Here is a 23,010-nt window from a genome sequence, read left to right as displayed (position 1 = left end):
TTATAGATTAATGGAACCACATGCTCAACTTTTTAAATTATTAATATATTATATATTTAGTATATTTAGTATATTTATATATTTTTTACGCGTTCAAGTGTGGAATAACGGATTCTAAGTAATCCATCCTCAAATACAGTGGGTGGGTTTAAAGTCACCAAAGAGAGATTTCATTGGATGATGCCAATCGTTAGGCCCACCTCTCCGTCATTCCGCAAATCACCGCTGCAGAAGGAGGGACCTGCCGCCTCACTTAGTAGCCCATGACGTCAGTTAGTGGTAGCTGGGCACTACTGAGAGGAAGAAGTTAAGATGGTTCTCATCAAGGAGTAGTAAGTGCGGGGTTTCTGTTTAAACTGTACTTTTCTTATTATTTCTGAAAGCACTCTATAGGTTAGTATAGATCCGTGCACTCACGGCAGTTTTTTTCAGTCCCTGTGCGCTGATGCAAACTTTTCATCTTGTCTCGGGGTCAGCGTCAGGCACACGAGGGGAGGATGGGATTGGCCAAGAGCGTCTCTGGCCTACCGGCTTTGACAGCAGATTGTCATTCTCTGACAGCTGCTGGTTTCCTGTAGTTTCTCATATGTTATCGCCAAGCTGATGGCTTCTAAACGCTTCAATCTGCGGTTTTTGTTATGTGGTTTTAAAGCGCAGACATTTTCTTTTTCAAAGCCTCGAATTGGCACCCGAGTTGCTAACGCTAATTTAGCTAACTGCCTAACCTGAGGGGAAGTTAACTGGAAGCTGTAAGTTCTCGCTGTCTTTGCAGTATTGACTCAGAAACTGTCGGCGCCAGCTAATCACCCCAGTATAACACATTTTGATTACTTAACGAATTGGTAGTTTGTTCACTCCTGTCTGTTTCAAGCATCAATCATTTTGCATGTAGTAAAGACGAAGCTAGCAGCTGTTAGCCTTAGCCTTTTGGGTTTTGAAATTGCATAAAAGATTTCAGTTTCCATTTGTAAAACCGCTATCCTTGGGTTAGGCTGAATATGTAAGCAGGCTTCTTACTTCACATCTTACCAAATGAATTGGGTTCAAGGCAGGAAGACTGAACACTTAAACGTTTTTAGAGATAAAGAAAGTGAATATAAATGGGTAGATGGAGGATGTGAATGGGTCATGTTTTGCATCGCACGGGAATTCTGAAAATAAGGATTGACTTAGATTTGACTTACGTAAAAACCTTGTTACAACATTGTCTTATTCCTTAAATATAACACAGTATTGCTGCCAGCATGCACCTCAGCACTGTGGCGCCCTAATTCCATGAAAGTCCCTGTGTGGTAAGCAAAAAGAAGCACTGGAAGTCTGAATTGGCACTACCTGCACTATTGCATGTGGCCACTTACTGGCCTACAGGAGTGAAGGAAGACTGTTCCCGCATCCCTAACACCCCACAATCACTCACTGCACTCAGGCTCACATGGTTTGATAAATTTGACATCTTCTGATGTTGCCTGCACATTTTGTTTGCTTCAAACTTAAACGTCACTAATTACAAGTCCTAGCAGCATTGAAACAAAACATCTGATGGTGGATGACATTTAGTTCAGCCTTGTTTGACCAGGGATGGTCTTTAATGGTTAGAAATCTTGAATAATAGATTCAGATCTGTTTTGTCTTCTTAATTAAACTGCTTCGGCTAAGCTCACTGTATTTCTGGCCCCACCTAACTCACATTATTAAAAAACAAACAAACAACAACAACAAAATAAACTTTCTGTAGTCCCATAAAGTTTTGTCTTAATTCAGCTCTAACTTTTTCAACCAGGTCTAGTAATAGGTTCCTCTCATCTTGTTGATGTCAGCAGTATGTCACTATGGGTGGTTCTAGAAGTATTTTTTACCTCAGGAAGAGTAACTTTGAGTGTCTTCCTGTTCCTGGCAGTGAGCAGGTCTCTGTGTGTCATCGTGGTTCTTCTGGTTTTGTAATCCGGAGTCCCTGTAGTTATGTTCTCATTGCTTCTTCTGGACTTTTCTGCATACTGTGTGACCTGACAGGCAATTGTCATGTTGCATTCATTGTGAATACAGACAATAATATAAGGCGTGAGTAAATGTGCATGCTGATTTGGCATGGTAATGAGTAATATTTAGAGACTGAACCTTTTTATAAATAATTTCAATAACAAAGGCTATACAGGCTTTACTGCCAAGATGTAGAGACATTTCAGGCTCCAGAGTCAGTTTTATTGTTTTAGGATGTATTATTACTGTATTATTTATGCCACATGCATCTGCAGTGTTTTCTTTTTTTTGTCCTATTAGTATGTGCTCTAACTCACTCTTAAAAATACAAATGTCGGCATACGTCTAGAAGAATACTCCTTCTCATATATGGGTCGCTGCTTTAGATTGATGTGGAATGATAGTTTATCTCATGAAATTGTCTAATATGAAACAGCGGATTTGAGAAATGCGTGCTTCATGAAAGTTACTCATCATATGTTTCTCTCTTTTGCAGCCGTGTGGTTTTACCCTGTAGTGTCGAAGAGGTGAGTAAGTGGCTTAATAGCTTGTTATGCTATTAAGATGTTGTAAATGATTAACTTTTTGTCAAGTCTGCTTATATTTTCTTTGTTGATGCCGTTGACACATAATCATGTTGACAATAACAAAATAATGACATTAACAGCCATAAAAAGTTACAATAAATTAATAATAACTAAATAAGGAAAAAGTCATAATAATGTTAAAGGATATGAAATGCACTTCTTCATACTTACAAATATGTAGTTTCTTTTCTATAGTGCCTGTACTGTTTGTGTGGTTGTAAACGAGCCCATATTGATGCTTGAAAAAAAGTCCATCCTCAGTTAGTCTGACTGTTTAAACTGAGTCAACCCTCAGTTCCTTTTTTGGGCTTTAATGTGTCACTGTGGCGTGGCCAAAAGGAAATGTTGCAAGTCTCTGACATGTGCCTTTTGTTTAAGACAGTTCTTTTCCACTCGCTGATAATAAAGACATGGCAATGTTGTATCATTTCTGTTGTTTTGGCTGCTGGCTGCTAAAACCAAGAAAAAGCTTAATTTTGCAGATGTTGTTTGTTTGAGCCAGCAATCGTTCTCTGTGTTTAGAGACATTTCTGTAATAAATCCCAGACTTTCAGCCAGCTGCTGGGATACAATCTCTTGGCAATTAGTGCTGCATATCCAAATTCAAAATATTTGAAAAGTAATTCTTGTCTTTGTGGAAGAAATGTTAACAAGACTTATGGTAGCTGATTATTAGTCATTCTCTTCTTCTGCTGTTTGATGTTCAAACATCATAAGTAAGTTAATTTAGCTTTAAGATGGTGGAATTGGGGAACACAGCAGCAGAACTGAAAAAGCTGGCTTAAACATTTAGCTCTTCAGCAAGTTTTCTCTGCACGTTATAGAAATCTAACCTACACTAGAGTGGCAGCAGGACAATAATAGAGCTTAAGAATTTTATGGTTACTTTTTTTTGCACAGTTTTACAAAACAGGTCATGGGTTGGGTTCTGTTCCTACAATTTCACTGTATGGGAAAGACAGAGAGAAATGAATGAATTAAAAAAATGTCATCCATATAAAATATTTGATTTACTTTTCTGACAGTTTTAGATTTCCTGTGTTGCCCTTGAGCTCTCAGGAGTAATGTACATTGATTACTGTTTGGTTAAAAAGCGTTGCTGTGTTCATAATAAGCCTATATCATTTTATTAGATGGAAACTTTCAAAATGTTAGGAAGAGAAAGAATTGGTTTATGATTTAGATGTATGTCACAGTAAAAAGTACTTAAATCTACTGTCTAGCATCATGTTTTTATATTATGATGTTTGTCTTGCAGTATCAAGTGGGGCAGCTGTTTTCTGTGGCTGAAGCGAGTAAAAATGAGACGGGTGGTGGTGAGGGCATTGAGGTACTCAAGAATGAGCCATATGAAAAAGATGGAGAAAAAGGACAGTACACACACAAAATTTACCACCTAAAGAGGTATGTGCTTTCCTTTGTATTTCTTGTTTTTTAGAACTCCACTGTTGGCTTCATTGATTCTTTCTTATAGTGTAATAGTGCAGTGCTACCAGGCAGTGTCAGTGTTGTCTTATCTGTGAAGCATTTTCAGTTCAGTTGCTAACTGTGCAATCTTTGCTATAGAAAAAATAGGTGATAAGTCTTCCTCCTTCCTTTCTCTTACCTGTACCTCCTACCCTCCACCACACCCTACAGTAAAGTCCCAGGATTTGTGAGACTCCTAGCTCCTGAAGGTGCCCTGATTTTCCATGAAAAGGCTTGGAATGCCTACCCCTACTGCAGAACCAGTGAGTCCCCTTCCCAGCACCACTTAGTTTAGGTTTGCCTTGAAACTCTTCTTCTCACTTTTAAATTAACATGTCTTGTCTTTCTTCCCCCCCTTTTTTCCTTCATGCTTAACCTGGAACAGTTGTGACGGTATGTAACCCTAAATGGGTTTTATTAGCTAAACTTAAAGTTAATAAGAAAATAATTGCATAATTTTTTTTCTTCATTATGTTTCTTCTTTCTCTTTATTCTAGAATGAATATATGAAAGATAATTTCTTCATTAAAATTGAGACATGGCACAAACCAGACCTTGGAACGCAAGAAAATGTGAGGACATCAAAGCAAACGGATGTCTAGTATGAATCATGAGTTTTATTTTCTAACATATCTTTTTGTATTTGCTCAGGTGCACAAACTAGACAGTTCCACGTGGAAGAATGTAACGGTGGTGCCCATTGACATTGCAGACAGAAGTCAAGTGGCCCATGCTGTAAGTAGCTTCATACACAGTATGGCGCCTTCATGTGGACAACTTTGATTATTACAGTTCTTTGTCATGAGAATGTTTCGTAAGCAGGTGTTTTATGGCTCTGTTTATGATTTAATTTGAATATATATGCGTTTTCCAGGGAGAGAGAAAAACGACATCTAGCCTTTCCTATGTAATAGGGATGCAGATGAATAACACTGATGAAATGAAACAGCACTTTCTTTCTATTCTCGTCTAACCAATTTATTGAATTGCATACATATCTGAAAGTAGCTGAAAGAGCATTTTGTTACTACTGAGCAGTCTGTGTGACTTATGACTTACTGCATGTTTCTCTGGTGTGATATTACTGCAGTCCAATTTAAAATCCAGAATAAACGGTGTTTGTGCGATCCTTTCTCTTGCCTATATAGCACTCTCAAACTGTTAGAGTCAGAGTTTAATTCATGAAAACAATACAGACGAGCTAACTGACACATGGTCGTTTCATCTGTGGAGTTTCAGGGAACAATCTTTTGGCTAAATCGGTTTAGTTTATGTAGTAAAGATTTGCTCTTGGTTTGGTCAGAAATCACGCCGTCCATATAAATCACATGTTGTCACAGCATGTGGTTTCTCTGCTCAACTTTGTCTTGCTCTTAAGCATTGATTATTCTCAGCTACGGACACAGACAGCCAAAGTCCTGACAGCCAAGTAGTCATTCTTTGAAGTCCGCCACTTGGGGTGTACTTGTAGTTGGTGCATTGTAGTGTAAATCCACAGCGGACAGGAAAAACTGGCAGATATGCAGACACTGTGCTCTGTCTCATAAACAACTGATCACTAGGACCTGAGTGGAACCTATTGGACTCACAAGATGTGATCAAGGCTTTAACACAAGCAGAGCTGTGTGCATCTGTTTTTCTGTTTTGTTTTGTTTTTTTTCAGTTAATATAAACTGGTAATCAACCGGATGTCCTAGTTAAAGAAGAAGTAGCACTTAATGTGTCTGTGCATATTCACTGACTATTACTACAGTTTCAGGGAGGCTAATAAAATATTTTGAAAATTATAATGACTGTTAGACAGATTAGAATTCAGTATCTTCTAGCTCCTGCTAAGCTGTTTATTCACAATGATTTTTTTTTTTTTCTTCTACTTTTTTGCTGGGCTTTAGCTTTAGTTTCCAAAGTGTGTTTCTCGTTTCAATTTTGTTTTTATTGTTTGAAAATGTGTGTAGTTTATATTAATTTCACTTTTAGTTTTAGGGTTTTTTTAAAATTATTATTGTTTGGCAGGCATATGTCAGGAATAGGTTTGGCAAAATCATTACAGATTTTACAGTTAAAAAAACCCCCAAAAAAACAAAAAACTTGTTGAAAGTACTTGACTTAGTCTTGTAGACATCCAGAATCACAATAAACGCGTCTATCAAAGCCTATTGTAGTCATACAATATCCTCAGTTTTAGATAATAAAAATAAGGATATTGTGTCTATATATTTTTTAGTTTTCCAGGTTCACAAACAGTGCTTATCCATCCTTTTTTTTTCCCTTCTTCTTCCCTCCTAAAAATTGCTTCAGGGCCATGGTGCTAACACAGAGCCACAGACAATCATTTACATTTAGACCTACGACTAGTTTAGAGTCACTTTACTTAATGTGTATGTTGATGTTTTGTGTGTCTGTGAGGAAAAAACTATTCGCAGATATCTCAGATTTGTAACTCACCAAGTCATATGTCAGCCAGGCACCACTTTAAAAAGCACGAGAGAGACTGGAGCACATTTTTTAGTACTTAACTCAACATTTGGATTTTATTTACAGGCTGTCATGAGCTTCAAAACAGTTGTGTATGTTGTTCTTACAGCAACATACTTGATTTTTCAGGTATGATTATGCATTCATGGAGCTGAAAAAGCTGCCTGTGCTCGTGGCATCGACGATAAGTAGAGCATTGCAAGTGAAGAGAATCTTTGGCAATCTTCATAAACCTTTAGTCAATCCTGACCCATTTTATAAATATTTTACTGAAGTTGGCATCAGGTCCAGCCCATCTCCTTGGTATTTTTTTATTTTGGTTTGGTTTGTCTGTGAGTTTTTCCCCAGTCTCTCTTTGTATTTCTTTATAAAGACACAGAACATTAATTGCTCTCTGGGCTGTCGTGTACTTGGCTGACTGTTCTGCTTTATTGGGCTATGTTACTTCTTAGTTTTGTTTTGTTTACTTGTGTTTTTTGTGGTCTGTTTCTTTGCACCGTTTGAAAATGTGTTTGCTGTGCTGTAATAACACAGTGCATTAAAAATAGTTGATTTCAGGAGTGTGTCCCAATACAGCCAGCTGACTGGAGAGATCTTTGTATTTAAAAACGTACACATACCAGTTGAGGATAAATTAAAGATTTGAATACTGCTTGGAATCTCTGAAATCATATTTGAAGATGTTGCAGGTTATTGCTCTTATTTGACATCACATTGCCTCATTTCAATGTGACTGCCGGTATGCGTGCAAGCATACATGTGGCTATTTGGCCGAGAAGCCCTAGTTTCTGTGTGTGTACATGTTTGTTTGCGGTGGGTAGTTAACGAGGCGGACGTGTTTGCCTTGCTGGAGGAGTGTGTTGTGTCTGAGGGCCCTATCAGCCCTCAGCCTCGGGCATGACTGCAGGCTCTGGGGCGTACCGCCAGCACAGATGAGTTTGTTAGTGTAATTAAGGTTCACAGTGCTGCGTGTGCCGGAACTAGACAAACACACACTCGACGTAAACACACTTGCAGTCTAATACACACTCTTTTAGAAATGGCTTCTTTTCGCGTACCACGGCACATCGATTCACAGACCTCATTAGTGCAGCACAGTGTATTGTTATAGTGATGGAGCTCTCAGCATTAAAACACCCAAATTAGAGAGAGAGAGAGAGTGTGTGTGTGTGTGTGTGTGTGCGTGTGTGTGTGTGTGTGTGTGTGTGTGTGTGTTTGTGTGTGTGTTTTTTAGTGGTGCGTTTTTATTTCTTTCCACACGTTTGGCACCCTCCTGTTGGATAGTAGCCCTGAAAAAGTAGCTTTTAGCTTCAGGCGCATCATGATTTATTTAAAATTGCTGGGCCCTTGAGCTGTTGATAATTTTAAAGCCATTTCATTTATTTTTATTACTATTTCTCTTGTCTTTTTTTTTTTTTTTAATTTTATTTTTTTATGAGAAAGTCAGGTCTGTTAAGTTTTTCGTGCTCGTCACGTGTGCTCAGTATCCCTCTACATTTTACTATACCCTTTAATACAAAAAGATCTTGGTGCATTGGGGGAAAAAATTAAAGGGCAAAAGTGCTTAGTTCACCAGAATATGTTGGCAGGACATGACCTTTTGAATTGGATACTGTATATGGGGTAAAGGGTTATTTTGCAGTTGGAGCTGCAGACATACAAACTTAAATAAGCAGCACAAATCCTCATCAGCACACAACAGGTAGATGCAAGTACATTCACTTATTATGTTAACTGGCATCCTCACCCTAATTAAACAAGTGTCAGAGCCCCCATACACAGATCGGTCTTATCTTCAAGCCACTTGTGAGCACAGCTGTGTTCTAGTCCTGCTTTGTGACATTATCTGCAGAGATGGAAGGATTTATGAAAAGGGAGGAGCCCTCTTCTGACTTTTCTTGTAGCTAAGCTGTTTCTGCTCTTTGTTCCCTTACTCTCGTCGTTGAATAGTTGTCCCACATTTCCATCTTTTCATTTAAAAACGGTGTCTATGTTTTTGTTTTTTTTTAAATTGGGGTAAAATCCTGCTGATTTCTTGGCTCTTGTTGCAAGATGAAACAAATACCAGTATTCATAAATAAGCTTGCCTCAGCTTTGTTAAATATTCTGTGCTATATATTCTACTAATGAAAGTAACTGAAAGTTTCATTGTAGGACTACAAGGAAGATGAGGATCCTGCCATTTTCAAGTCTGTCAAGACTGGGAGAGGACCTCTTGGTCCCAACTGGAAGGTAATGCTGTTGTAAACTACATATATTTTTAACTGATACTGTGATACTGTCAAAGGAGGTAACACCTCAAATCCGATGAAACAGCTGGCGACGCATAGCGTTTTTTTAAAAAGCCCAGAAATGCGCCGTATGATAGCTTGCTGCGAGACCTCACACCGAGCGCATCTACTGTGCGTGGGTTGCCTGTTATCTGACCCGGAGTTAGCAATATCCCCCAAAAAACCCGAAGAGGAGAGTCCTGGCCCCTAGCCCTGCCAGTGTAGCAGAAATGATGACGGATGATGATGCAGCAGCAGCCGTTCTTCTCTGCGTGAGTAGCTTAATGTTGTTAGTGTGTAATTTACGTTGAGTAGGCTAACCACGTTATTACATTAATGCATGTAAAGTGAACTAGCAAACCTCATCATAGCTACATGCGGCTGTCTTCTTGTTTGATGGCAGATACTCCCTTCACCCTGGCCAAAAAGGCTAAAATTGACCAAAGAAAAAGTGGAAAACAGTTAAACATGAGAGGTTTTGGACAAAGTTTGTGTTTTTTCCATTGATTAAGCACTGCTTCCAGCCAAGAGTGATACCATATATGCCCCATAGCTGCAGAAAAGGCACACATTGTTATCTTTTTACAAAAAACCAGCTGAACATGAGAGGTTTTTGGACCAATTTTGTGTTCTCCATTCTTTAAGCACCGGTTTGAGCACCGTTTGAGCACCGGCACCGTTTCAAAGGTACCGATTTGGCACCGGTATCGGATAAAACCTAAACGATACCCATCCCTAATCAAGACCTGGATTAGTAGTCTTGCTCTCATGGATTTTGCTTCTATATTTCATGACTTTGTACAGTCATGTGCATTGTATGTAGTTGCTGCAATGTTTTGATCTCCAAAGTCTAAGTGCAGCTTGGACATATTGGGTCAGCCAAAGATTGTGTTTTGTGTGGATGTGCCTGCAGCAGGTTTATATAGCAGGTTTATGTGATGAGATCTAGGCATTAAAAGTCTTTTACAGGTAACTTACAGAGCTGCAAGAACACTCAGGCTTCGTCCACAGCTGGAAGTAAAGTGTCCGTTTGTGGACTCAGAGTCTAAATTGGCAAACAGCAGTTCTGTATAAAGAGGGACATATTTTGATAAGGGGTAAAAAGTCAAAAAGTAGCTCATCCACAGAGAAACTTTGTCAGTAGTTATGTTGCTTTCGCCTGTAAACCCCGCCGTACCCCGGAGCCACACGACCGGGTCCTGTTCGCTGTTGGAGCACAGAGGATTTCTATTCTGCAGTGGAGCCCTCAAAGTTCACCATGGGAAACTTTCCTCTGCTTCAAGAATTTTTGCAGAACAAAGGCAGCCAAACAGCTTTAAAAAGTATGAATAAAGAAGCACAACTTTTATTTTGTGTTTTTAATTAGATCACTTTCCCGTCCGCTGTGGACATGGAAAAAGACTGTTTTTGAAAAGGTGGGGGGAGAAAGTAGTTATGTGACAACAGAGGCACAATTTCTGCCAGCTTCTCAGAGCAATAAAACTCTTGTCTATCTCTGCATGCACACATGCTTGCATATCGGTACCCTTTGTATTTCTGAAAACTTCTGCTCCTTTGAGTGGGGCACAGAGAGGGAGAGAAGAAATGTCACCGTAAGTGTTTTGATGTAGAATCCGTTTCATGTGAAGTTCTCCTTTAGCGATGACAACTTTTCTAAACCCACTGCAAATTTAGAAATGTTTCTCATTTCCCTTCTCTCACGCTTCTCCATGATCGTAGCATCAAACGGCAGTGGGATGAGGGCGATTGAGGCGGGTCTGTGGCATTTTCTTTTTGGAATGCCGAGCCAGAATGAAGTGATTAATTAAACAGGTGTTCTCAGAGGGAGAGTGTGTGTGTTCTGGGGGCGAGCAGGTCCTAGGTGTTAATAATGTAACCGGCTTTGCACTGCGGCGCCCTTATCGCTTCGTGAGCACCGTTTTATCTGCCTTCTGTGGCCACAAAGACATGCCTGTCGGGAACGGTGTCGCTGTCAGGGTGGAGGCAGAGAAATGGTCCCTTCATCTGGAGTTTATCCACTTTGCTGTGGTCCCCCCTCCCAACACCCAGCCTCTTTTCTTCTTCTCTTCTTCAGAGCGCGCGGCAGAGTGCAAGCAGCGGATAGATTTAGAAAGTGTGCTGTAGATTAGGGCACTTTTATCTGTGCACAGCACATCTTCATGTTGATAATTATTTCAGCAACCTTCATGCCCAAAGCATTATGCATTAATGAACGAATCTTAGATTTGTCAAAAATAATGCCTTCTGCTGCTTTTACAACTGTTCTCTCATTGGAAAGTTTCTGTCAAGTTTTTGCAGCGCGTTATTCTGATATAGTGACGGGTTGTAAGTCGGATTCTTTTCCCTGTTCCTCTCAACAGAAAGAGCTGAATAGTAATCCTGAATACCCAAGGATGTGTGCCTACAAATTAGTCACAGTCAAGTTCAAGTGGTGGGGCCTGCAGACCAAAGTGGAGAACTTCATCCACGAGGTTAGTGACATATTTGGGATTAGGATTCAACTTTATTGGCATTACACATGTATAAATACAGGATAACGAAATATAGTAGAAGACGTAAAAACTCATTTACACAGTTGGCTCATGAGTTATATTTAGATTGAGAGTATTGCAAGTTTGCGCATGCAATACTGTGCCTCTTCTGTCTGGGTGGGCAGTGCTTAATTAGTGCTTAATTATTATAAGCAAGCTGTAACTGCAAACATGATGAGGTAATGTTTGGGGGCTCTATAGTCAAATGGAACTTAAGCCAGTAGGATACAGTAGAGTAATTTGTATTTAGAGTTTCTCAAGTTTCAAATGTACTTATAAACACTTGACTGATGCTAAACATCACCCAGTCCTAACCAAGACTGCTGCTATCTACCACAGCAAGAGAAGAGGATCTTCACTAACTTCCATCGCCAGCTCTTCTGTTGGATTGATAAGTGGGTGGAGCTAAATATGGATGATATACGGCGTATGGAGGCAGAAACGCAGAGAGAACTGGATGAGGTGAGTGTATAAGTAGAAAATCACAGTTAAAATTTAACTTTAAGTCTGGTAAGTGATGGATTTGGTGCAAGAGAAAATAAAACTTTCCCAACCCTAAGCACTTTCTTTGGTTAAATTTCTCTTATTCCGTTGTGCAAAATCCGTGTAACACCAATTTTAGTTATCCAGCTGTTCTCTTCCATTCACTAGAAGTAGAGTGTGCTAATGTGATAAAGCCGGAGGACTGCTGGAGTAAATGTAGTGGCTTAAGGGCTCCCTGTGGAGTCTTTGACCCCTAGTGGTGCGATCTAGCTGACTTTCTTTGAGTGGATCCTGGTGTTATTTACCGAGTGCACAAGTAAAAGGCCCTTTATTAATATATGTGAATTCAAAACCTCATAGTTTTTAGTGTTTTGTTTTTTTAAAATCAATATTTTCAATATCAATAATATTACATTTAAGATCAATCGTCATATTTTTTCCTTTTCATGTATGCATTTTGTTTGTTACTAAACTTCCTTAAACTGTTTGGTAATCAGCACAAAACGGATGACTGTGAGAACAGTGTTCGTTCTTCCTCATAATCCCATTTCTATGATTGCCTTTATTGTATTTTTATCCAGAGGCGTAAGAATGGTTCTGTACAAAGGCTACAGAGGAGTAGCAAGGCCAAGTGTAGGTCTTTGTACTGCTGTTTGTTGTTACTGGTAGGTCAGCATCTTAATGGGGTTTCTGTTAGCCTGGCAAGGCTGTGCCGCATCATGCCATATAGCTAATTATGATCCGAAACATTTCCACCGTCATCTGTAGGCCGCCTGTGTTCCAGTGTATCCCATGGCTAGTGCATGATGGTCTCGCCTCAGCTTGTGATGTGTAACAATGTCTGCCAAGTGCAGGGTATTTTTATCCCCCAACCGTAACTCTGCATGAGTCTCTATAGTTGGGGGATTAGTTTACGTTCTGTGTCCATGTTTGCACACTTCAGCATCATTTTCTTTATTTTTCTAACAACCAATCACTAAGTTGGAGTAGTTTATATAACCTAACCATTCGTATTATTATTCCATCCGTCTGTCCATTTTAATGGCTCATCCAGTTCAGGGTTGACCTTCACAGTAAACAGTGTCTGCTTGCAGGAACCTTTTATGTGTGAAAAGTCTTAATATATTGTCTCATGTTTTAAGTTGACAGAGCTTCGTTAGATGCTCACTTTAGACGACTTTAGTTTTTCTGTGCGGTGCAGTGGAGCGAGCCAGCACGGCTTGGCTGATTGCAGCTGTTCATGGCATGGTGCGACTTCACTCTGCGCTCTTCGGTGTTGAGAAAGGGCTTTACTCCACTGTGCTTGTGCTTGTGTGTGCACATGCCATTTCACATTCGAGGTCCAAAAGCAGTCATCTAAGAGGAAACACTGGTGAAAAGCATCCATTTCTTCACCACAAAAACATCTTCGGTTGCATTTTTGTAATGTTTCTCTTTGTGCGATTTGAACACAGGATAACAGTGTTTGACTGAATCTCAGCAGTACAGATGTGTTTTTTAAGTGTTCATCCTGCTACTTCTGTCAGTAATCACATCATCAGTAAATACCCAGTGACCCAGTTCTGCTGGCAACCACAGAAGCCCATGCCATAACATTGCCTCCACCATGTCTGACAAATGATTTGCTAATCTTAGTCTTATTCCTTCTTCGTACTACGTACTGTCTATATTCATGTTAATAAAGGCATTTTTTGATTATAGGCTTCGACAGTGGTGTGCCAACCTCCTCAAGAGTGCTCCTCAGGTAGCTAGATGTTGTGAACAGGCCTTTTCTTTAAAAATTCCTCCATTTTTAGTTGTCTTCTGTGGTATTCCAGGCCGTTTAGGGTTACTGAGCTGCCACTGCTTTTGTTCGTTTTAAGAAGGAGCTATAATGTTCGATTTGATAGCTCATGTGCAATAAAACCTACTTTTATTGCAAATTGAGAGCTCCTTTGAAAGGCTAGCATACAAGTTTAACACAAGTAGTTATATATGTACACAGAAGTTCCTGCAGTCCAGTTAATCCCCATAGAAAAATAGTCTACTTCTAAATCACAGGCTTCAGTTTCTGCATCTTGCATTCACTCTAAACCTCTCCACTGCCTTGCTCTTGAAACTTCTCCAAATATCAGTCTGGGAGCTTTTGGCCGTACAAGGAGAACAAGGGAGGAATCTGGGCTGGACCGGCCAAAGTGGGCCAGTCTCAAACATTCCTGGCTCGCTACCAGCATGCAGAATTTTTGCGATTTGCCTTCGCACATCTCGCCCAGCTGAGCATGTGTTTCCAGTTTTCCCTCGGAGTAAGTAAACAGGTTGGTACAATCAAAGACGGCTGCGGCAAGCAGGGCAACAAGCCTGAACCTCAAAGCTCAAGGGGTTACCAGGGTCACATTTGGGTGGTGGTGAGAACAGCCTACACACAAGTCACTGCCCTTCACGTTCTAGACAAAGACAGCACTGGGTGAATGGAAAAACCCAGCATTAAGGAAGCTGTATACTAATAGTCATATCTGAACTCTTTAAGTATAGTGGTTGGGTGCTGATGGTGTGGAAGGAGGAGGTATGCGAGGACGGGGTGTGTACGAGGGGGTTTCAAGATGGCTCCTTTTTCCTCATTAACATACAAATGGAATTCTGCAGTTGAGAAGGAGTCTGTGCTGTGATTGAGGAGAAAGGGAGGGAGGATTGGGGGGTGAAAAGATGGAGAAGTGGGAGGGTGAATCCTCGTGCCATTTCATCAGATCCGTCTATTCCTCTGTTTAGAGCCAGTGTTGGTTTGAACTGTTCCATTAAGGTGTTCGGCTATCAGATTCTAACACTAATTGACTTTCCAAAGCCATCAGCCTCAGGGTGGGAGAATTTGAAAGTGATGCTTTTATCTACCTAGAAGACAAACAGGAGGCTTGATAAGGACTTTTGGAGCTGCCCTTTTTCCAGTTTACAAAAAGAAATGTAATGTATTTTTACTGGTTTGCAAAGCCAAAAGTAAGATTTAATGAATAGAAAGAAGTCCGACCCCTCCCAGTAACCAGCGACTCCTGAAGCCGTCATCTGAACTCTCCCTTACGTGTTTAGCTTGCATAAATCTAACGCGTGTTATTTCTCTCCCTTTCCCCACAGCTTCGCAAAAAGGGTGATGTGCGAGGAACCAGCGCTGCGGATGAATGAAAAGGATTTTAAACACCACACCCACAATGACAGCAGTTGTGAAGACTGCTAAGCGGGCTCCTTTGGTGCCACTTTTTTACCCTAACTGAATCACGCTGTGGAGGAGGGAGCGCTGCTACCTGCAATCAATAGAGCAGATCCCCGGCTTTAACCCAATCATAGTCATTCTATCCAGTGAGGAATTGATTTATAGCCACCGATACGATGCTGGCTGATGAGACTCAGGTTAATTTTGATCTTGGACAGAGAAAGGCCGGCTATGGCCATCAGGATATTGAGACCTAGTCTTCTGCAGAGATGCAAAGAAAAGCTATTTACTTTTTAAAGAAAAAAACAAAAGCAAATTCATCAGCTTGATTCCACAGTGGCAGGTGTTGGACCAAATATTTCCAGCTCCCCCAACCTCCTGTTTTTTCCCTACCAAAAACCCCCCCATTCCTCACAGAATGATGCCCTCTGTGACCTCTCTTTGTCTCTTCCCCAGTCTTCACTGTACACACTGTGGCTCAGTGTGTGGTTTGCATTCCCTGGCAGGAGACTGTTTGTCATGCTCTTGTTCCTTCCTGCCATAACCTCCATTAAGTGATTACTAACAGCCTTGGCGTCTTGGCCCGTTGTAATCCTTCTTCCATCACCCCCCTCACCTTATCGAAGCACTGCATCTTATTAACACTGACAATCATGTCTGTACAGGTATTCACTCTCACTCCCACATGCAAAGGTAACAGGAAGCCCACACACGCACTCAGTCATATGACACATGCAGTGTGCAGAGAGCATAAACATGTGAATTCATTCTTACCCATACACACTCACACACACACTCACTCACAGGTGTGGATACCTTTGTGCTGACTGATCTTTGAGAAACTCAAGCAGGGGCAGATCCTCGCGAGCTCTTTTAGCTAAAGGATGTTACTTTGAATATGTTTACAACTCTCTCCCCCACCCTATACTGAAAACAGTCGCACATAACATACATTGCAGCATTCACCTCTCTAAAAGATGTCCCTAGAGGAAAACAAACTGCACTGAAAAACAGCCACAGATGGTGCTACACCCCTCCAGCCTCTGTCACAAGCCAAACTGTGCTGCACTCACCCAACCCACCACCAGAGGCCTTTCTCGCTCCTCCGGCTCTCTGAGGTAGACAGTTTCCAGAAGGCCTCCCCTCCTCTGCATCATTCTAGCTGTGTTTACAGATTTGCAATTGCCTTATCAGTGCCTAGTGGATACCAGTACCATGTAGAGTTGCTTATGTGTCCAGGCCTTTACACCTATCAGAGCTACTACACTTAATGAACCTCTGCTGCCAGCCATTGTTTTAGCTACCTCTCTCATTTCTGACTGGCCATTTTTCCTGATGCCCTAAAGTGTGTCCACCAAATGTTTTGGAAAATGTCAGGCACCCAGTTGAACCCTTAAGAGGCACATAGGTTTGGGTTCTTTTTTGTTTTGTTCTGTTTTTCCCATGTGAGAGGATCTATTAGTATGCCACACAATATTTTATGTCAAAGCGGTTCAAATACACGACTGTGCCTGGTAGCCGGTTTACAAATAAAATGTTCCTCCAAGCACTGTTTTTATATCAATACTGTGGTTGTCTGGTTGTCATCTGTAGATATGCTCTTACAGCTCTAAACAACTTATATAAAGTTGAGCACAGAAAAGAAGCTCAGTGCCACTTCAAGCTGCTGTCGTTTTATTTTTTGCGTAGCGTAAATACACGACACACTCGTGCTCAGGAAAAACACTTTGGTGGACACACACCTCGTAAGGGTTAGCATTAGCTGTTAGCTGGTACTTCTTAGGATTCTTGATTCTAGTCTTGACAAAAGAGCTTTATCAGGGCGCAGACTTGTATGTTATTCTTTTGTTTCCTGATATGTGGAAGTGCAATTCCTTTCCATTCCCGCAAGCAGAACTTTGTTACTATAACAGCCAGCGTGCACCGTTTGTCATGTAAATCTTTACCTCAGACCAGCCATTGGAAAGAGCTGCCATATTAATGTTTTCTGGCTTTTCAGCTCTGCATCCAGCTCTCTCTCTCTTTTCTTTTTTCTTCAGGCTTCAGAATTGTGTCACATCAGCCTTGAATATTAATTATGCTTGTGTTACATGTATACAGTATGTGTGGTTTGCTCATGTGTTCCCTTGTAATGTTCTTGAATATTTGTTTGTTTTGGTTGCGTGTCACTGTTTTAAATTGCCCAACATAAATTTGGGATTTGTGTTTAGTAATCGGTTTCCCGTTATTTCTCAAGGCAGATTATATGATTAAATACTTTCAGGAAAGTATTCTAGTGTGTTTGGTTAATGACAATCCTGTGAGGGCAAATCTGACCATGTCCACGGTAATTGGCTTTTCCAAAGAGAATAAATGGTGTTTATGTGTTCAGCAAATATTGATTTAATATAGGAAAATTTGGAAAACTGTTGTCAGAAGCATCGGTTTTCAATAACAGAATCTTCTCAGGCTAACAATAAGACAAAGATTTGAGGCTGCAAAGATAATGTAGCTTGTTCGCTTTTATCGTCTTTATGTGTTAGAGCCACCTTTGTCTTTGTTACGGTCATGAATGCATAGGTCTCTGAGCAAACAGTGTAATTAGTGTTTCAAAGTTCATTTGAATGATTCCTCATGTGTGTATGAATTTAAAAAAACAAAAAACAAGAACCCAGTGGAGAGAGGGGAAAGGAAAAATCTTAAATCAGTCGTTTGCTATTCTTCAAAACAATGATGTTAACAAAAGTGTTTAAAGGTTCTGATCAGCTTTTAAAAATCAGGGGTTGTGGTAACGAATGTATGATGTATTGTGCCTTTTTCTTTTTGCACATCTTTTTTGTGCTACTAAGTCTATATATTGTATCTAAATATAAATACATTTCCTTTTTTTTCTTCTTTTTTTGACAAAGTTTCTTGCTGTTCAGTTTGTGCTGTTTTTGTCTGATTCCTAGAAAATAAAGGTTTTGCCTGAGGGGGATTTGATCAGTCCTCAGGGCAAAGGAGAGAGCTGTCATTTATTTGTAAAGCTTTAAATGGTCACAATCTTTGCTAAAATACTATAAAAGATTTATTATTTATTTATTTATTTGTGCTATATGTTACTCTTTCTTTCATTTTGGCTCTTTGAATGACAGTTCTGTACTGTAGATTACCGATAAGACAAAAATTTCCTACAGATTTTGGTGACTCCAGCGTGGACCGCGCTCTCTACGACCTGCAGGTCAGGAGAGTCGCACAATAAACAGCGGAATCTGTGCTAAAGAGCAGGAAAAGCCACCAGTCTGCTGCCTGAGATAGCTGCCCTTTTTTTTTTTTCTTTTTTTTTTTTTATTGTTTGTGGAGGAATAGTCACATGTGCCTGCTGCAAGGAAACCAGCTATATCTGCTACAGAACAAGCAAATAATGCTGTTTCTAAAAGGGGAGATGGGCAGACTCGCCCACACACCTCCTGTTAAGTGGCAGCTCACAGTAGTCTACTGTAGGCATGCATCCATCCGTCCATGTGTCTCCCTCCCGAGGAAGATGAAGGGACATGTCATGAGTGAGCCCCTGTCATTTAAATAGATACTGCAACAGATGAAGGAAAGAAATGGATCTCGAAGAGAGGCTCGAGACTTGACACAGCAGGACATCCAGGCGCGTTACCAAAGAAAGCCTCGGTGTTTACAGCTCCAAACACTTTGTTATAGCGGCTTGTCGCTTGATTGCATAAGCACACAGTATCCTGAAATCTGTCAAAATGAGTCGTGTAGGCCTGCGACACCTAGGAAAAAAAAGTTGCTCTAGTGTTTGTGCACCACATGGCTGCGTTTCCTGCCGCAAGACAACACACTCTGGTAGAACTTCTGTTTTTATAGGAAGTGGCACAAGTGAAGATTTAAACTCACAGTTTGGTCCACGCCTACCGTGTTTGTGTATGTGGCCCTCCCCAGGGGGGGCCCACATTTGCTCAGTGGCTGCAGGTTTTCTTGGAGAGGAAAGTTATTTCTGGTCTACACGGGTTAGCAGTGATGTCACGAGCGCTTCCTCATCCTCCGGGCTCGGGTCAAGTTTAGCCCCAGAGATTCTCCTGAGTCTTTCCTGTTGTTCTGAGAGAGGTGCGGAGTCGAGCGATGCTTGTGGGGTGGGATGGGGAGAGGAGGAGGCTGTTGCCACCCTCCCCTTAATACAATGGTGGTTCTTTTGGATGACAGATGCTGCTTAACCCATCCTGACCCAGGGAGCTGCGATGCCTCATCTGAATGACAGGCCCACAGAGGACATACTGATGCTCTGCTGCTCACTGCCTGAGCTGCACAGGACACTGTACCCCCAACAAGGGAAGTAACTGTCTCTTTGGGCAACCCCCCACAGTAATATATGTCTAGCTGAGGAAAGCTTAACACTCTGAATTAAGGGTAGAAAAGGGCACCCACTTCTGCTATCTTGTCCTATTGAGTAAAATATTGAGACAAATTGAGTACTAAATCACTGTAGAAAAGAGTGGTATTGTGACAGTGCTTGAAAGCCTGTAGACTCTCCATTGTCATGAAGTCGCCTCAGCAGCAGCAGCAGTAGCTCTGGGCTGCATTTATCATTACTGGGGACTCAGGAGGAAAGAGACCGTGCCATCAGTTTGTCATACTTAACTTGTCTGTCTCCATTTGAGAAGACAGTGTAGACAGAACTAGCAGGCTCTGTATCACAGAGTTATTAGTATTACTGTCAGACAGAACAATATCTTGATGTTGTTGCTGTTGAGCTGCAGAATATTTGCTTCTAATGCTCTTAATTGGGTTTTGGGATACAGTCTAGTCTTTACACATTTAAAAAAACAAACAAACCCATGAATCCTAATGTCTAAAGCACAGGGTGATGCTCACACTTTCAGGTTCCATGACTAAAATTCTTGTCATGATAGATCCAGATGGCTTTTGGAATACGGAGGCAGCCGATTAACACGAGCGTGAATTAGCAGCAATAACACAACAGCATTCAGCACATCTGAACAACTTAGCATCCCTCCCCGTCCCCCTCTCACTCCAAGCCTCCCTCAGAACACAGCCACTACCCATCACTGCCTCTGCAACACGAGCTTCCGTTCTCCCAGCTTCAAGAAGTGCATTTGCACGCGTATATTTGAGTGCCTTGTTCTGACCTGCTTCCAGGTTCAGCCTTTTTTTTTCTCTAGGTGCAAAGCTGAGCACTCTGTCTGCTTCTGTTAAATCAAAGTTTGCGCCATACAGAGCTGGTTATTTCTTTTCAGAACACAGAGCTTGTCCTCTTCATGATCCACAACACTGAGGAGAAATGTAGCATGTGCATTATTGTAATAGGCTTGAACATTATATACATCCCATCATGTATTTGTTGTGTGTTGTGGTTGTTGAAGAGAGGCAACACACTGACCTCGCTGAACAAAGAATTAAAAATATCACTTTTTTTTTTTAAAACAGCACTTTCCACTGAATGACCATGTGACATTACAGTAGCTGCACATTTTCTTTCCATCTTCCCAGTTAAAGTATACCTCTGAGTATTGAAATAATTCATTTGAAAATACTATATTTGCTGTTGACAAATAAATTAGTGCATAAATCTACGTCGGTGTAGCAGTTTAGAGCATTACACACTCAAGTTTGTAAAAACTAATATCTAAAAGCTTCACTCTGTCCAAGTCTTCTCCTCCGTCTTTGACACCATCCGCTAGGTGGCACTGTGTCTGTTTGGTAAAAGTTCTCATGGATACCCCAAAGGTATAGAGCTGTATTAACACCAAATTCTCCCACTTCCCACAGTGTCGAGAAAAGATGATATGGTTTTCTCCTCTGACCAAAAAAACTCTCCACATTTGGTGAATTAAAAGTGCGTTTTGTTACCAGCACGCTCCCTTTGTTCTAAATACCCGCTTGCCTTTGTTATAGTAACCTCACTGTGGGTTACTTAAGAATCTACAGACAAGAAAAACTTCCTTGTCTATTCACACCGGGATTAAATGCAGGAGGAAGGTCGTGTGGAATATATATGTGTGTGTGCTTTTTTAAACATTTATTGTTCTTTTTGTAAGTTGGTAAGAAAAAACAAATGCACTGGATAAATAAAATCCACGAGAAGTACCGTGTCCAAGAGGTGTAAAATATCCCGAACCAAATACATTTATAAGCAAATATGTGAGCTGCACGCGTGAACACACATTCAGAATTACATAACACATAACACGAAATAAATTTGAGAAAAGCCTCAAAAACACTGTGTGAAATATACTCAGATATGCTCTACTTCTTACAAATGTATTATTCGGACATTAGATGAGGGTGATAACCGCTCATATTCTGTTTGTTATGCTGTGACTATTGTCTCAAAACACGAGTATGGGCTGTTCTGGCAGTTTTATGTCTTATCTTTGGATATGGCGCTACTTAACCTTACACAGATAGCCTAGGCTGTTGCAGGCCTCTAATTAACCTTTAAAAACAAATCAGGCTTATCTGTTCTTACAAAAATGTTGCCTTTTAAAGACTATAATACTAAGAGAACAGTATTGATTATCGGAACCGCGGCCCAATACCGTCCATATAATTTAGTTCAGATAGTCTTTTAAGGGGGATTTTTTTTAACATGTGGAATGAGGACAGTGTGATTGGCCGTCGAGGTGTGGATCGACACTTTATAATATTAGTCTGACTGACTTTTTATCCTTGCATCGAATTTCTGTCTGTATTTCCGACTAGGCGTCATAAATCAATCTACGGAGCTCAATACTGGGAAGTTTCATTATCCCTGATAGATTTCAGATTGAGATTTTGAATGTTTACGCAGTTGATTACACGTGAGAGCAAATCCAACCTTCGGATTATTAGCTCCGCACTAAGGATGCATACCAGTTCTTCTCAAATCATCGTCGTCATTACTATTATTTTAATGTAGGACTAGAAAATCTGTGAACTCCTGCTTACTCGTCTAACCCCTTAGTTGGTGTAACTAGATCCTTTTACAGTCAGGCTTTCTGTCATTGCACTCTAGCGTAAACTGTTAAAAGCACACTGGATACTGCGTGGATCACTCTGTTTAATTCATAAAAAAATGTATTTGACCGTGAGTGGAAAGGTCTAAAGGAGCAAAGAGAACAGCATTGGGTAGAATTTAACTTCACGCAGTCTCATTCAGTTCATTTTCCCATTCCTTATCAGAATATAATTTTATGGTATACGCCAGTGTGGCAGAAAGTCTCTGTTATTTTTTATTAATGTTGTGTTTTCAGCCGCAATATCCCATCTAGTGCAAATCCCCACTTGTGCTTTCTTTTGGGGCAAAACGTTACTTTTAAAGTCGAATTTACGCACACGCACGAGTTTACAATCGCTTTTACTCTGCGGACCACCTTAACAGCGTTTGTCCCGCCCTCAAGCTTTCCGTGTTCTCTGTGATTGGCTGAAATCTCGTGGATGGCAGTGGCTGTAGAAATGCAAAACTTGTTGCTGGTTCCTCTGGACTCGTTGATCTCACACAGCGCCAAGCGGTAGAGCGGACAGCGAGTGTATCTGTGAATCGCTCCCAAGTGCACTCAGACCACACCAGACAAAACTCGGTAAACGGAGGGGACGCACGCATCAGGATCGAGACGCACGGAAAGGACTTTGGGACCTGCGCCTCGCTGCAAAGCGCATGACCGACAGTGGGTGAAGGATGCTGTCAAGCCACTCCGTAGTTGTGGAGTGCGGGTAGCGCGCGCCGTGCTGCTCCTCCGGCTTTAGGTCGCATAAACAGACGCCCCGGTTCACCCGCGGCTGGGCTGGAGAGTCGTGTTTGTGGACTGTCCATCACACTGGACTTTTGGCTACATGCCTGCTTGGTCGTTTTTGATGTTTTGAAGGACGTCGGTGGGCAGTATTTATTTAAAGAAAGATTTTCTTCACTCAAAGCCTGGACTTTTTTCTCTCCCCCACCTTTATTTCCAGCATGGGACCTTATTCAGAAAGTCATTCTGGGACATTTGACATCAGATTGGAATAATGAATTAGCTGAGAGAAGCAGTTATTGCCCGTTTGATTGCTTCGAGTCCTCTGCGCTCACCCTTTAGTTT

The 23,010-nt window shown here is 41.0% G+C and overlaps 1 protein-coding gene across 2 annotated transcripts; it reads left to right on the top strand.

Moving 5' to 3' along the window:
• Positions 1-249: 249 nt before the first annotated feature.
• LOC113033769 (phosphatidylinositol transfer protein beta isoform) lies at positions 250-17,951 on the top strand. Of its 2 annotated transcripts, none has more exons than XM_026187858.1 (11): positions 250-332; positions 2,474-2,504; positions 3,823-3,968; positions 4,203-4,294; positions 4,417-4,424; positions 4,529-4,603; positions 4,683-4,766; positions 8,661-8,738; positions 11,137-11,247; positions 11,647-11,769; positions 14,893-17,951. In XM_026187858.1, exons 1-11 carry the CDS (start codon positions 313-315, stop codon positions 14,938-14,940), a joined length of 816 nt encoding a protein of 271 aa, XP_026043643.1. In that variant the 5' UTR covers positions 250-312; the 3' UTR covers positions 14,941-17,951. The 2 variants fall into 2 exon arrangements, with proteins under 2 accessions (XP_026043643.1, XP_026043642.1); XM_026187857.1 differs by lacking the exon at positions 14,893-17,951 and adding an exon at positions 13,905-14,885.
• The last annotated feature ends 5,059 nt before the right edge of the window (positions 17,952-23,010 follow it).

Source organism: Astatotilapia calliptera, chromosome 12 (assembly GCF_900246225.1).
Source record: "Astatotilapia calliptera chromosome 12, fAstCal1.2, whole genome shotgun sequence".
Classification (NCBI taxonomy): domain Eukaryota; kingdom Metazoa; phylum Chordata; class Actinopteri; order Cichliformes; family Cichlidae; genus Astatotilapia; species Astatotilapia calliptera.
The sequence above is the reverse complement of the archived record's forward strand: the minus strand, read 5'-3'. Positions and strand labels throughout refer to the sequence as shown.